Source organism: Stylophora pistillata, chromosome 8, assembly GCF_964205215.1.
Source record: "Stylophora pistillata chromosome 8, jaStyPist1.2, whole genome shotgun sequence".
Taxonomy (NCBI): domain Eukaryota; kingdom Metazoa; phylum Cnidaria; class Anthozoa; order Scleractinia; family Pocilloporidae; genus Stylophora; species Stylophora pistillata.
In genome coordinates this window covers 33992748-34007671 of record NC_142526.1, presented here as the reverse complement: position 1 = coordinate 34007671, position 14924 = coordinate 33992748, and the positions used below count along the sequence as shown (strand labels likewise).

The 14924-nt window shown below is 38.8% G+C and overlaps 2 protein-coding genes and 1 pseudogene across 7 annotated transcripts in view; 1 reads left to right on the top strand and 2 right to left on the bottom strand.

Annotated features, from left to right (window-relative positions):
- LOC111319524 (testis-expressed protein 11) overlaps positions 1-7116 on the top strand; it is a 14319-nt gene extending 7203 nt beyond the window's left edge. For 5 of the 6 annotated variants that reach the window (XM_088729386.1, XM_088729384.1, XM_088729385.1 and 2 more), the window contains exons 21-34: positions 11-120; positions 571-656; positions 1063-1110; positions 1457-1494; positions 1725-1802; positions 2379-2449; positions 2665-2781; positions 3541-3634; positions 3927-4061; positions 4280-4388; positions 4551-4674; positions 4954-5024; positions 6330-6423; positions 6704-7116. In XM_088729386.1, the coding sequence (XP_088585512.1) occupies positions 11-120; positions 571-656; positions 1063-1110; positions 1457-1494; positions 1725-1802; positions 2379-2449; positions 2665-2781; positions 3541-3634; positions 3927-4061; positions 4280-4388; positions 4551-4674; positions 4954-5024; positions 6330-6423; positions 6704-6775 (1247 nt within the window). In that variant the 3' untranslated portion in view covers positions 6776-7116. The remainder of the gene's footprint in view (positions 1-10; positions 121-570; positions 657-1062; positions 1111-1456; positions 1495-1724; positions 1803-2378; positions 2450-2664; positions 2782-3540; positions 3635-3926; positions 4062-4279; positions 4389-4550; positions 4675-4953; positions 5025-6329; positions 6424-6703) is intronic. The other variant, XM_088729387.1, reaches the window with a different exon arrangement.
- Positions 7117-7151: 35 nt separating this feature from the next.
- LOC111340634 (beta-1,4-N-acetylgalactosaminyltransferase 3) lies at positions 7152-14375 on the bottom strand. Its single transcript, XM_022947509.2, has 3 exons — positions 13227-14375; positions 11591-12110; positions 7152-7458 (listed from the first exon to the last, which is right to left on the bottom strand). Exons 1-3 carry the CDS (start codon positions 14312-14314, stop codon positions 7159-7161), a joined length of 1908 nt encoding a protein of 635 aa, XP_022803244.2. The 5' UTR covers positions 14315-14375; the 3' UTR covers positions 7152-7158.
- LOC148725945 (uncharacterized) lies at positions 10182-11542 on the bottom strand (annotated as a pseudogene).
- Positions 14376-14924: the final 549 nt, after the last annotated feature.

The following is a 14924-nucleotide window of genomic DNA, read 5'->3' as shown; positions in this document are numbered from 1 at the left end:
TTTGTTGTAGCTATAGACGCAATGACAAAGATGAGTGAGATTGGCTCAAATTACGATAAGATTGTATCAGAAACTGATGCGCATGGGCTGCTCTGTCTTGCTGCACAGCAAGCTCTGGAGGTAAAATTTCATGTACATACAGACGGACGGCATATGCGCACTATTGTTTAAGTTCCGCGTTGGTTTACCTCTTTGCTCTTGTAGATTGAATTCACTAAAATAGTGACCTGGGATTACACCACGATGACATTGGTAAAATTTCAACTTGAATGAAGCGTGATCAAGGGCGTAACTAAAATTCATCAGATCCTTGCGCAGAGGGAATGAAAATAGGAAATTTGAATAGAAATTAAGAAAACTTGAGTTCTTGACAGATTGAATGTAGAGAGGCAATTTCACTGGATGCCTCTTATGCCGCTAATCTCTTGCCATCTATATACTCTTGCTATTTCTTCCTTCATATTATTTCCCACAATAATGATTTGTTGCTAGAAAGTGTAAGATCATTGAAAATGTAGTCTGTAGTCAGCAAGGTTGACTAAACAGAATGACTTGCACTTTGCCTTTCAGCAAAAGAACCATAACGTAGCTGTCAGTGCCCTCGAAAAAGTCGTAGCGAGCAGCGCAGATAACCAGCAGGTTCTGACTTCACTTAGGTAATCATTCAAATGTGCTCCTCTGTTTGTATCTCGCTTAAATTTCTTGTAATGAAAATAGACAGAGGTGCTGCTGACACGGTTTGATGAGCTATGTGTTTGCTTGACCAAGAAAACGGTGCGTGCCTTCAATTCTTAGTTTCTTTTGGTTTCTTTATCAATTTACCTCCAATGCTTGTTGTTCAGAATTGCCAGGCTCAGTTTGTTTATTTCACTGAGACAGTTTATTTTATCTTGGTGTGAGTACTTCATTTTACCGAATGTATCTGTAAAATCCGTGAGGCAACCCCACTTGTTATTCTCTGCTCGGAGAATTAAGAATAGGACGTGGAGATCAGGAGGCGTTCCTTTTTTTGGAAGAGAAAGATTAGCGGTGATCACTAATTTAAAAAATTGTCATCAATAGATGTCTTACAAGATTAAAACTGACGCATTCTACAGATTCTGGAGCAAAGTAAGTTGAGGAATTCTACCCGGATACTTATTATTAAGGCGAGGTAAAAAAAAGGAGAAGGGTGAATTGGAGATTAATTCCCTTCGATATGCGCCAATGCCATCGCACCATTACACTATCATAAACACATAAAGTCGAAAACCAATACAAGAAATGTTCCAAGGAAAAACAAAAAAACAAATAGAAATGGATACTTTTATACAAGTTAGAATTTAGAAAACAGTGTCACAAAATGTTTTGTTTTATAACATGACTGTTCACCGTACCTTATATGGCCCAATGACTGTCTTTCATCATCAAATTTGTCATCATGAATCAATTCTGCGGCTTCTTTCCGTTGATTCAGGGAAGATCACAGCAGCTTTCTGCGTTACCTACAAACTGGTAAGTGAAATACATTTTTAGATGTTTTATAGGAAGGTTTCAATGAAAGTATCCCTTTCATAGAGGTAACTTCCTTACCCCTGGTATTATTATCGTGACCTCTTCTTCTTCCACCGGATTCAGCGCCAAATATTTTTAACTGAGTCCCAAATAGCGGACAACTTGATGAATGGCAGGATCCTTACTCTGTTCGTAGTTTTTATCTGTAAAGTTTGCTTAACCCCTTTTAGCTTTGGATCACTTGAATCAGATGGAACTGGTCAGGGATTCTAATGTGCTAACAGAAGCCGCATGGTTTATGAAAATTGGTAAGTTTATCCTGTCTATTTCATACTTTTGTATTTCACTGGGGCGAAAAATTATATGTCAGACATTGCAGCTTTCAAAAACGAGGAGAGATCTTAAAATCAGGTGTGAATTATACATGAAGTTTATGCTTACCGTGCTCGATATCCAGTTAAATAAAAGGACATCATGCAGATACTATATATTTAATCAAGAGATTATTTTAATTTGATACATTACGAGGATATGGAATATGTGATCACTGCCTATTGCTCCTTTGGACATCAGAGAATTCATGCAAATTTCAGCTTTAACCCTATTAAACAAATACGCCTGTCAGGAAAGGACATGGTTGAAGACAGAAAACAGTTGGGATCTCAAGTAGTTTAATATCTGGCGCTAGAATTTATTTTCAGTTCTTAATTTAGAGACGATTGTTTTTTACAGAGGAAAGGAATCAAGATAGTATCATTTACCATGCGATTTTCTAGTCACCTACTAGACAAAAACTTAAAAGAAAAATACCCCCTTCCTCCGAAATAAAACAAATGATAACAGAAAACTTGATACATATAATAAGTCTATTTTGTTATCCTCAGCGTGGAATCTAGCTTTAGAAAGTACCGATTGTTGTGCAGATATGCAGGAACTTTTCGTATTCTGTTACAAGGTGCGTATTTTGAAGTTTTTACCTATTTGTCCAGGGAAAACATATTATTGTTTAACTTAGTAGTTATATTGGACCGTACAATTTCCTTTTAGATAGAATGGACTCAGAGTGGGCATAAGGGGTTAGTTTTGGAAATATTTAGTACAAGTTTTTCATTGATATAAATGCTTGAATGTGATTAGTCCAGACATCATCACTGTCTTTTTTTTTTCAAGTTCTCTTGTCTGTGTCCCATGGAATCATCCAATTTGGTTCGTCAAAAAAATTGTTTGGTGATGGCAGCAGCTTCTGCAGTTCAAGCAGCAAGAGAGCAAAGCGATGGAGACGAAAAGGTTTTGCAAACGTCTTTCAGACCGAACAGTAAATCATATAATACAAATTGATAATACAATCACGTAAAAAAACTAAACTAATTCGGTCACAGAGCAATAGTTTAACTTTAGGGAAGTAAAGTAAAGATGTTTTTGAGACGAAGATGGGAATTGACCATATCGACTGCGGTGTCTTCGACCAAACAAGGCAGACAAAGGTCTTTAGTAAGTGCAGGGCAAAGTACCAACATCCCGTTCCCATCCGCGTCTCAAAGTCGTCTTTATTTTACGAGATGTCCCCTCAACAGTACTTCTCTATCCCACGATGAGGATGGAACAGTTCGATGTGGTTTCCCTTTTTTCAACGAGCGTTCTTAATTAACTACCAGTTAATTGGTTAGCAAAAAATAAAAAAGAGAGAGGGATTACCCCGGTCATAGCCTAGAACTGATTAAGGTGGTTCCTCAGAATCGCCTTGCTTGTTTAGGTGATATTATGGGCAAACTTTTGTCATTTACGACCTTTTAACCTGGTTATCGATTGTAAAACAATACCGTGTTATTTGAAAACGTGCGCACTTATTTGCCTGATTACGAAATTTTTCATGCCAAACGGAGGACGCAAAGTGCAATACTGAGGAATGACCTCTGGCTAAGAATGACAATCTTAACAGCTTATGAAACTTAGGATGAATTGAAAATATACTTGCTGAATTTTCATTCTGAGATGAATTTTAGCTCCGTCTAAACAATCCTTCTTTTTGTTCCTTTCTTTTTTCAGACTAAGCTTTTAAAGCAGTGTCTAGAATATGTTGATGCATCCCGCGTCTTACGAAAGAAGATTGGAATCGGAGGCTTAGGTAGCAGCCTGAAAGGTGCTAACCACAATTTTTAGTGCTTCTCAAGCGGGCTAAAACTGTGGGGCGTTGATAAGATATTTACGCATTGTGAGGACTTTTTTTCTTTTTTCAATTTTCAAACTGGGTTGTAAATTAACTTTAAAAGGTTGTATTTTTTGTGAATCGAATAATTATTCCAAAGTTGGACTCAAAGGTTCCTTTGCCTTATGTTAGACTCAAGAATGGATGACCTTTCAAGTTACGTTCGTCTCAACATAGTTGCTCCAGTTATATGAGTTAAAAATCAATAGTAATTCATCCCTTCCAGATGAATCGTTATTACTGCTGGCGTTGTATGAATTCGAAGCAAAAGCACAACTGGGTGATTCAGACCTCTGTTTCTGTCTTGACGCAGCTGAGGCTCTACCTAACGCAGATCCAGGAACATTTGAAACATTTGCTGGTACAATTTTCAAATTTTGAGTTGTAGAAATAACTTTATTCCAGAAAAAAACATATTCAGTCTTTTTTGTATGCCACTTTTCTTCCTGACGAATTTACCGTGTCGTTTCATTTTCTCTAGCTTTGTTGGCAATTAATTCGTTCTCCTAATGCTCCTCTAATTTCCATCCGGGGTAGTTTGATTGTGCGGTCTTCTAACTTTCTTGTATTCGACTCTAGCACTTGCAGTTGAGCCTCCTTGTCACCACAGGGAGATAAGCATGAGGGCACTGAGGATTGCGATAAAGAAACACTTAGCCATGGACGTGATCGACTTTACTAAATTAAGGTAACTATGTTTGTCAAAATTGATTCCCATTGCATTTACCTTGTCAATCAGTTTTTAATTTACATCAATAGCTGTTCAAGCGTTCACTTCTACCGTTGTCAAGGCAAATTTATAAAGCGAGTGCACAATACCGCTCTCTTACTTTTTCCTTTAATTTTGTAGCAAAGCTTTTCATAGTCTAGTGCACCACTCATTAAGTAGTGGTAGAAGCAGTGATGCCGAGAGTAAGGAAGAGGCTTTCACTGTTTGCCAGGATATTTGTGAAATCATCGAGAACAAAGCGAAGGTACCCACCATAAATAAATAGATAGCTGCAGTTTACTTGGATCCAAGCTACATTAAAATAGGCATATATGTAAACATTGAAGTTGGTAGCACGATAGGTAAGGGACAGGAAACGATGTTTAGATCACTGGGGCCCATTCCTACCTTAGAAAAGAAATAAGTACTAGTTGTCAACCGAATGCTGAGTGGTAACCTGCGATGTAAAATTGTAAATAGTACGATTGATTGAAGCAAAGGAAATATGTTGGTAATAAAATGGCTCATTCTCTTTAAAATCCAGGGGTGTTATCCTGAAATTCAGATCTTATGGCTAATGACAAAGGCATGGAACTGTGGAATAAACTTATTCAGGTACAGCCTTCTGAGATGATGAACTACATAGTCAAATGTTGCAATAAAACATTTTAGTATTACGTCAGAAAAGGCGATAATATATTTCTCAGTCCAGCTACCCCGTCTACCGAAAGACCAGCAATAAAAAACCTTTCGAAATCGTGATATTTCTTGTGGAATGGCAGAGAGGATCTCAGTTTGCAATCAGACAAAAATTACTCGACAGTTAGTGGTTTGCTTTAAGAGTACAAATCCGATTGCATCTGATGGTAATATCTTCCAATCAGTAATTCACAATCGAGCGAGAGATGGCTTGATATCTGAAGCAGATTCGAAATTTTTCGGTTTACAGAATGTTTGACGTTAACTTTTTTTAGATTTTTATCCCTAGTTTTGGCTATGGTAAATTGCTGCAATTTTGCCCTACTTTTCACGCTCCGCTAATGTAGTGAACAGCTTGTATAATGAGATAGAATAAATATATGAAAATCATATATTGAACTGCGGTATTTGATACGTATGATGCACGATCCTCGCAGTAGATAGCGCTATTTAAGCAATAGCGAAATTCAGACCTGAAAAAAATCAGGCCTGTACGGGACTCGAACCACTGACCTCTGCGATACTAGTGCAGCGCTCTAACCAATTGAGCTAACAAGCCAACTGAGAGCAGGCCGTTAAGTTGATTCGTAATGAACCCGTGAAAGTGATAAATGAGATAGAATAAATATATGAAAATCATATATTGAACTGCGGTATTTGATACGTATGATGCACGATCCTCTCAGTTGGCTTGTTAGCTCAATTGGTTAGAGCGCTGCACTAGTATCGCAGAGGTCAGTGGTTCGAGTCCCGTACAGGCCTGATTTTTTTCAGGTCTGAATTTCGCTATTGCTTAAATAGCGCTATCTACTGCGAGGATCGTGCATCATACGTATCAAATACCGCAGTTCAATATATGATTTTCATACATTTATTCTATCTCATTTATCACTTTCACGGGTTCATTACGAATCAACTTAACGGCCTGCTCTCAGTTGGCTTGTTAGCTCAATTGGTTAGAGCGCTGCACTAGTATCGCAGAGGTCAGTGGTTCGAGTCCCGTACAGGCCTGATTTTTTTCAGGTCTGAATTTCGCTATTGCTTAAATAGCGCTATCTACTGCGAGGATCGTGCATCATACGTAGCTTGTATAATATTCCCTGATGGAAACCAGTTCTTTAGATATTGTAAATTCAGCAACTAAACTACAGAAAAAGGGATTCGAATATTTTGAATATTTCTGTTAATGCACAAACATAATGCAAACCATTCTCATTCTAGCGCTGGCGGTCACGAAGCCGGCGAGAAATGGTGTGGATTGGCCATGAGACTACTTCATCACTTGTCGACATTCAAGTGTAACTATCAGGATAAGGTATTCCATATTACGCCATTTTAAGTGATTAAATTATTTATTTTCCTGTGCTTCTTCACAAGCATGAGGCTGGTGCGTCTATTGAAGCTCTGCAGCTCACTCAAGATATCTTTTAGTTCCGAGTCGTGTCAGACTGCTCCTTCCATTGGGCTCTCCTTCTTTAACAGATGAATAAGAATTGACTAAAGTTATATTAGGTAGCCACTTCTTGGTTTTTGCGGAAAAAAAAAAAGAAATCTGGCAACCATCAAATTAAATAAGGTTTCCATATTTACCCTAGATGACCAAAGTTTACGGAGATATCTTGGATCGTATGGAAAGGAACACATTTAAAGGCCAAGTTGAAGAGTGATGTTGAAGCTACCTGGGTGTTCGATGTGATACTGCTCTTTTCAAGTTCTATGTGTAATTGGACTTGTAAATTTGACACTATAAAACGTTTGACGAAACAAAATAAAACAAAACAACAAATAAACAAAAAAAAATTCGTAGAAATTCCACTCTTTCTCGGCCGGTCTTGTAAAATAATACCGTAAGTGTATAAGGTGTTTAAACCTGACACTACGTAAATTTACAGCAGTGGGTTGGGGTTTCGACAGTTCAAGGTCGAAATCATATTTTTCCTAAATTTGAACTTTCCCAAAGGTACCTGCTATTTTCTTTGTTTTATGAAATATAAATGAGTTTGGTTTATTGAAGTTTCCCTTTCCTCCACTTAATAGAATTAACTCTCATTTACTCATTATCCCACATGCCCTTTTTACTATGAAAGTAGTGAAAAATATTTGGATGTCGCAGTCGATCATATTCCATTCCAGAATAAATGATTCTTTCCATGAAGTCCCAATCCTCTCCGCCCCATTTCTTGTCAAATGCTTTTTCATTAAGACCGCCAACTTTGTCCCAATCACTTTTGTAAACACCAACTAGTCCAAAGCCCATTGGTTCCCATCTTCCTTCCAGGGTTTCTGGAGACTTCCCACAACCCAAGCGTATGATAATGGGAGCGTAGACAGAACGATTTTCAAAGCAGTGCTGTGGAATAAATTTAGAAATAGCTTCACTATCCAAAGTACCGGTAGGGTGTTTAAAACGAGAAATGTATCTCCGACGGTAAACCCCAACCGTCATTGTTTGCCATCTATGAATGATATGCGATTGGTTCACTAAAATAACGTTATTTTGTGTTCCCATAAATTTATGTCACCTAGTTTTGTTAGATACCTCCATAAGGGTATAATTGTAATGAAACCTATCGACAGAAGCTGTATGGCTTTTAACGATAACAGGCCTCATTTGTTCCCCTTTTTTCATGCGATGCACAACTTTGAAATTCTTTGAGTTAACTTCGAACAAATTTTTATCCTTATGGATAAGCCTGATATTTTCATGTTGGGCTGATCCAGGGAATTGGGCTACACGTAGCATGGATCATACGAATATAAATGCTGCAAAGTGATTCCCTGTGCAACCTACTGACTGAGTGGCCTTTGAGAGCTTTCCCGACCTACTGTTGTCATAGTCGGTGCACGCGGACAAAGATCAGAGAATAAATAAGTATTGAAATGATTAGACATGTGGCCCATTTCAAAATCAAAATCAATATTCCCTTTAATAACCATGTAAGTGAAAAAACTCCAACTAACTTCTACTTTCAAAGCACTACTGGGAAAACTTCGAAACTAGTTTCGTCTACGACCTCGTCAGTTGATAACAAACAAAAATCTAAAAATTTGAAAGATTTTGAAAAAACGCACCCTTCGTGTAGTAATATACGAAAAGTAGCCACCCGGAACCAGGTCTCTAGAACTGTTACATTGCCATAACTGCCCTCGGGTTAGTGACATAATTCCATTTGCTTTTGGAATTGATTAACTCGCCCTCTTCAACCTTATTTATCAGTAAAGATTTCGTTATCTGCCTCAACATTGCATCGTCACGAAAAACCCCCGTTACATTCAATACAAAGCCTACTTCATGTCTATCATGCCTGTCACAACAATGTCTCCACAGAACAGAGCTCTCCTCTCGCCGTTCTAAAGCATGGTAGTGTTCTCTACCGCGAGTATACGCACTTCTGGACGTCTCTCCTACATATTTCGATTTACAAGCGTGGCAAACCAACTCACATGTAATACCCGTACTTCGGCATGATCCCTTTCCGTCAGTCCGGCAAAGAAGGCAGTCAGCATTGGTGCATCGCCTCTGTTTGAAAGAGTTTGATTTTTGGAGCATGGCTTTAAGGGTTGTTCCAGATTGCTCAACAACCTTGATCTTAAACTTTGTGGCATCGATCTCTCATGTATGTACCGGCGTTTAATCTTGGAACCAGGCGTTGCTGGCGCGAAATCACTGTGTCATAATCACCCTTTCTAAACCAGTTGTCACGTCTCTTCTTTCTCTATCGCGCCCGTTCTAACGCCCTCCACTCCCTTAGCCTGTACAAAGGCTTCTCACCATTTGCATCCAGTTCCACGAGTCGGTTGTAGGCAGCTAACGCTGACCGTACTACTTCTTTTGGAAACTTCCGATCGTAACCAGAATATTGAAGACGTAACATTATGTGGTTGACGTGAGCAACAACGACCTCCCAGGGTAACTCTCTGTTACAGTTGAGAAGAATCCTTAACACTTCCCGCGTAAGTATTGTTTTCTTGCAATTCCAAGGTAAGGCCTATCTTGCATTTATCACAGATCTGGAGGCAGCATCTTTCTAGTAGAACTCATGTAGCACGACCAGCATATCACGGTCTTGCCCATCATCACACGTCTTCTCTTCTCTTCTCTTCTCTATCCAGACTTTTAAATCGAGTATGGGTAGTGTTCCATCCCCGTATCGTGACGGGTAGTCGACCTCTAACGTTATAGAAGGGTGTATGCTGTTTCCAATCGACTGAAACAACAGCATGCATCGTTTATCTGGCTTGAGGTTTTGCTCTATCTGTGCAAAGTTCTCATTTTGGGTAAAACTTCCCTCCTCAAATCTGATACCAGCCGCGGAAGCGTTCATAACCACATCTATATCATCCCTGTACCTTTTGTACACCCGTAACCCCACCATTTGTCTGTCCCACCAGACCATAAAGAACTGGGCCAAGACCCCAGTAAGCTCAAGCCCTATCGGACCTCCCTCTGTCATCAACTTGATCTGATTGTCGAGTGTGTAGAGGTGGTTTTTCATGATAAACAAAAGGACAACCTTCATCGCTTCCATGAACATCTTTCTGGTAGTAATCTCGTCCTGCTGCTCAACCGGTGGTAGCCAAGGTTGATATCTCTTGGTTCTGTTCTCATCTACAGCGCTACCTGTGATGGTTGGAGGTCGGCCTCTGTTAGTCTTGCGTCGCGGGCAAAACCTGAGTAACCCCAGATTTCTCAACTCCTACTCACATCTATTCAACGAAAGATATAATCCCAGTTCCTCAACATTTAACCCGACCACTTCTACACTAATGAATAAAGGTTGATAGTTTCGAAAGAAACTGTTTGGGGCTGCGTCGGTGGGAGTAACGAAATAATTTGGATATATCAACAAAGTTGAAATGGTAAATTGGCCACAGTAATGATTATAAAAGCTGACGTTTCGAGCGTTAGCCCTTCGTCGGAGCGAATAGAAGAATTGTGGGTTGTGTGTGCTTCTAGCTCCATTTTCTGCCTTTAAAAGCACACACAACCCACAATTCCTCTATTCGCTCCGACAAAGGGCTAACGCTCGAAACGTCAGCTTTTGTAATCGTTACGGTGGCCAATTTACTATTTCAACTTTGTTGATATATCCAAATCACTTCTACACCACTTGTGTTGAAGACTTCACAAACTTTGTCTACTGTAAGGCTAATGTCCAAACTTCGATACAGCACCTTCACATCAGCTCAGCCAACGACAATATCTTCCGTGAACTGGCTGTCATTTAACTTCTTGAGGACAGCCAACATCTCCTCAGTATTCAGACACACACTCTTCTCTTCCCTCCACACCTCCGCCAAAATAAAACTCATCAAATGCGACACTTTCCTGTTGTAGGCTGATACTGCCCCACATACTGGTCGAACCGGTGGGCCAATAGAGGGGTCATCTGCGTTCTTGTGATCTTTCCTAACAGCATACAGAGGGGGCAAGTTGCAGTCACTTACTAGCATGTTACTTTTAATCCTTGCTTTCCCACCAACACCTTCCCCAGCATTGAGGATTCTCACCCACAGAACCGAATGTGCATTCGCTTCCGTCTGTGCTCTGTCATGCAACTCCTCCGTTACAGTTAGATCATTCTCCACGTGCGGCCGACATGCAACACGATAGTTATCCAGGGTGTGAACAGCAAATCTCCCAGACTTGTCCGTCTGATACACAACAATGTCCTTATTGGCTCTTAAAGACCTCAACCCTTGCTGCTCTTCTGTTGTCAAGTTATTCCCAGTGGAACCCACTCTCTGATCAGCGATGTACTCTTTAGTTGTTCTCAACAGTCTCCCTTTGAGATGTTGCATTTCAATCTCCTCTCTCGTTCTAAGCAAACTCGTGTATTAAACGGTAGGTCCGTAAGTGCTGCAAATTTATGACCTTAGTCTCCAAGTCAACCGGCCAAACCCTTTCTCTCTCTCTAAAGCATTCACTTCCATGCTTTAGAACGTCGAGAGGAGAGCTCTGTTCTGTGGAGACATTTTTGTGACAGGCATGATAGAAATGAAGTAGGCTTTGTAATGAATGTAACGGGGGTTTTTCGTGACGATGCAATGTTGAGGCAGATAACGGAATCTGTACTGATGAATGAGGTTGAAGAGGACAAATTAATCAATTCCAAAAGCGAATGGAATTATGTCAGCATCCCGAGGGCAGTTATGGCAATGTAACAGTTCTAGAGACCTCTTTCCGAGTGGCTACTTTTCGTGTATTACTACACGAAGAGTGCGTTTTTTCAAAATTTTTCAAATTTTATAGATTTTTGTTTGTTGTCAACTGACGAGGTCGTAGACGAAACTAGTTTTGAATTTTTTGCAGTAGTGTATTGAAAGTAGAAGTTAGTTGGAGTTTTTCACTTACATGGTTATTATGGCGTTAAGTAATACTTTCTTGGCTTCGATAAGTAGAATTTCACAACAATATTCCCTTTACTATTCATGTTTCCATACTTTGAAGGAAATCTTATGTAAATATTATTTATGCTCACTTTACGAATGTCGTCAAAGATTGTGGAAGGTAAGTCCAAGTGAAGATCAAGAGTGAACACGATGGTTTTCGGATCCTGAACTTGTTCCACAGCCCTGTTGAAGGATTTAGTACGGGAATAGTACTCTGCTTCGTGACTGACGACTTTAGTGGGAGGAAGTTTCCTTATTGCCAACTCTTGTTCCAGATTTATGTCAGAACTGTTAAAATTGAATATCACTAGACTCACTTTGTCGTCCTTTGTAGCACTGTATATTTCTTCTAAGTTGTTTAGGAAGTGCACCATCCACCGTCCCTGGTTTTTGAGCGTGATAATTAAGACAACTTTTGCATTTCTATTCCACTGAAATCCCTTGGGATAACACAAGTCTTTAGAGCCCTTGGGCAAAAAGACAGATTCTGAAAGCATGGCCAGTTGGTTTTTTTCAGTGACATTTATTAGGAACTCAAGTAAGAATCGACTTCCCAACTGGCGATCGACTTTTCTTTCCACGTTGACGAGTTCCACAACCTTGAACTTTCTGTTTGATAATTAAAAGTAAAATTGTCGCTAAATGATAACAATAACAACAAAAACAACAACAACAACGACAACAACATTAATAACGATATTAATAATAGTTTTTGAGGTAATAAAGCTGCTGACAATAGGGTGATAATGATGACGACGATGAAAATGATGATGGTGATGGTTATAGTCATAATGATAATAAGCAATTATCATATGAGTTTGAGAATGATATCGCGAAATATTTTACATTAAAGTTAATATGAAAGCTCTGATAATTCGAGAGCATACAACCAATATACAACAGCGTGTGAAGTTGATATTATAACCCAATATCTACACTTGCCATGTAATGTGAACTGCTTATCATGACTTTATAAAGTTCGTAGTGTATATTTAAAGATAAAAAATGGCAAAAAAAAAAAAAAATAACAACAAAGAAAGAAACAAAAATATTAAATAGTAGGAGATAATCAACATATTCTTTTACTATACATTTTACTGAGTGCTATAACCTCGACAGGAATTGTACCTTTTCCTTAATCACCGACATCAAAATAAACGAGAGATAAGTAATTTATTTGAATGACATACATAACAAGTTCACTGTCTTATGAGTGCTCAATTGGGCACGTTCAATTATTTCGAAAGGTGTCAACGTATGATGTAGGTGTTAATCGGGCTACCGTATCAATTTTAAAAGTACCTGATGAATTACATTTCAGCACTGCTAATAGCATTACTTTTGCGAAAACGAAACAGTAAAAACAAGAAAAACAACAATATATAGAATTACTTCATTTGGACTTGTGCCGCATTTTTTGGACAAAATAAAGATTTTGGCTAGACTAGATATTAGCGCATTTGCACGCTCGCGTGATTATTCAGTCTTATTTGTTGTCAATATTTTTTCGCAATTTTCTCATTAATTATTTTCTCAAAGCCCTCCACAGTGACAATAATAGTAATGCAATTTATTTTATTGAGCATAAATATGTTTTGGCTCCTCCAAGAGCTTATTTTAATCCTCGGCTTGAAATGACTCTGAATCGGGCCTAAAACATATTCATGCTCCAAAAACGTAAAGTCCATTGTTTTATAAAACTATGCCATTCGTGAATGTACTCACCCCGCGTGGTGTTGATATAATGCATCCACATACTTCTTTGCAGCTTCTTTTGCGATTTTCATATCCAGACTGTGATTCGCTAATCTTGGATAATCATCTACAACAGTTTTGTACTCAACAGCTGGGTAACTCTTTATGGGAATAAAGCCGCGACCGTGTAGGAAGTAGTAATTCCGTTTCGGGCCAACAGGTGCTTCTTTTATAGTGAGATAACTTGGCTCATAAGCACAATAAGGTAATACGTTGGCAACTGCGTCGTGAAAAAGGTACGTAGGTCTGGATTTGGTGTTCGTTTCTAGGCTGTGAACGTGGCTGGGTCTTGATTTACAGGCGGGACTGTCGGGAACAGAGTTGTAATTATTATCCGTTGCACTATTATTAATGAAGAGAGAAAGGCTATTGGCGGGAATCGTCTCAAACTTATTTCTTTTCATTCCAGGCAGGCTCCAAGCGACTCGAACAAAATCATTTCCCCCTAATTGAAGATGAACAGTTTCTATGAAATATTTATGACCTTTTAACAGTTGTATTTCGTTGGAAACCTGTGAAGGCAAATGTTGAAAATTATTTCTGGTGGTCCGTTTGCTCAGGCTACAAATCAAAACAGCATTTTCTGGGCATTCGCTTGGACTGAGCCACAGTTCAGAGACGTCATCAGAAGCTAAAGCAAATTTATAATATCCTGTTTCCGGTGGATGTAGAAACCCGAATATTCTCTGAGCATAATGACCTTCATTTCTTGAAACTTCCAATGAATTTACAACAGTTTTCACGTCTGGTGCCTTTGGAAACAGAGGGTGATAACATAGAACTTGAACTGAAGTTTGGCAGAAGTTGTTCCATATAAGGGCATTCGCCCCCGATAATTCCAAACTCTTCTTTTGAACTGCTGGACTGGCGACTGCGAACTTTTTCCAGTAATCTGTACTCAAAGTATAACTTTCACCATCAATAGAAAGCTTTAATTCAAGCCACATCCCATGCCTGACAGCTACCACAAACGCTCCACATATGACTAGAAGAATAAAGCTTCTCGTGAGTCGCTTTCTGCGAAAGAGAAACACAAAAGGTGTACCCAGTAGCTTCATGGCTTGTGTTCTTGAAATGAACGGCCTTTATTTAGCTTCATATGTTAATAAATCCCGCTCTGATTGTGTGTACGTTGACTGACATCTTTCAGACAGATTTTTACAACACTGAGTAAATCACCTAGATACGTTCTAGCAGAAAATGATTGTTACTTCCCCAATGTATTTGATTAGAATATTAAAGATAATGTTTGCAAGGCTTAAGTCAGTTTCTTTATTTTATTTATTTATTTTTCTCATAAAAAGCCCCTTTGAGGAAAATAATACAAAACGTTTTTCGTTCTGATAGGAGAGACTGCATTTAAGTGACAGATCACGAGTTTATGACCTCTTTAAAATCAAATCATGGCACAATACCGAAAACGCCACCATTTGTTAATTACTGATTTCATTTTCACGTGTCGGTTCCTACGGTTCCCAAGTACTGTTTAATACGTGCGTCAAAACGTTGCCCAGATACGAGTGTTCAAGCCTTCACTAAAATGCACCATATTTTTAAACGGAACAAATAAACAACAACCAAAAAAACGAAACAAAAAAAAAAGAAACAAAACAAGAAAAGAAACTTTTTAGTGAAACCATAATTAACTGAGCATACCTTATGAGCAGT

Excerpts from the sequence above, each read along its gene's own strand:
- LOC111340634 (XM_022947509.2), bottom strand. The coding sequence starts at position 14,314 with ATGAAGCTACTGGGTACACCTTTTGTGTTTCTCTTTCGCAGAAAGCGA. Across the intron at positions 12,111-13,226 it reads TTATATCAACACCACGCGGG|AAAGTTCAAGGTTGTGGAAC; the intron begins GTGAGTACATTC and ends ATTATCAAACAG. Across the intron at positions 7,459-11,590 it reads TCTTTGACGACATTCGTAAA|CACTGCTTTGAAAATCGTTC; the intron begins GTGAGCATAAAT and ends TTTATTCCACAG.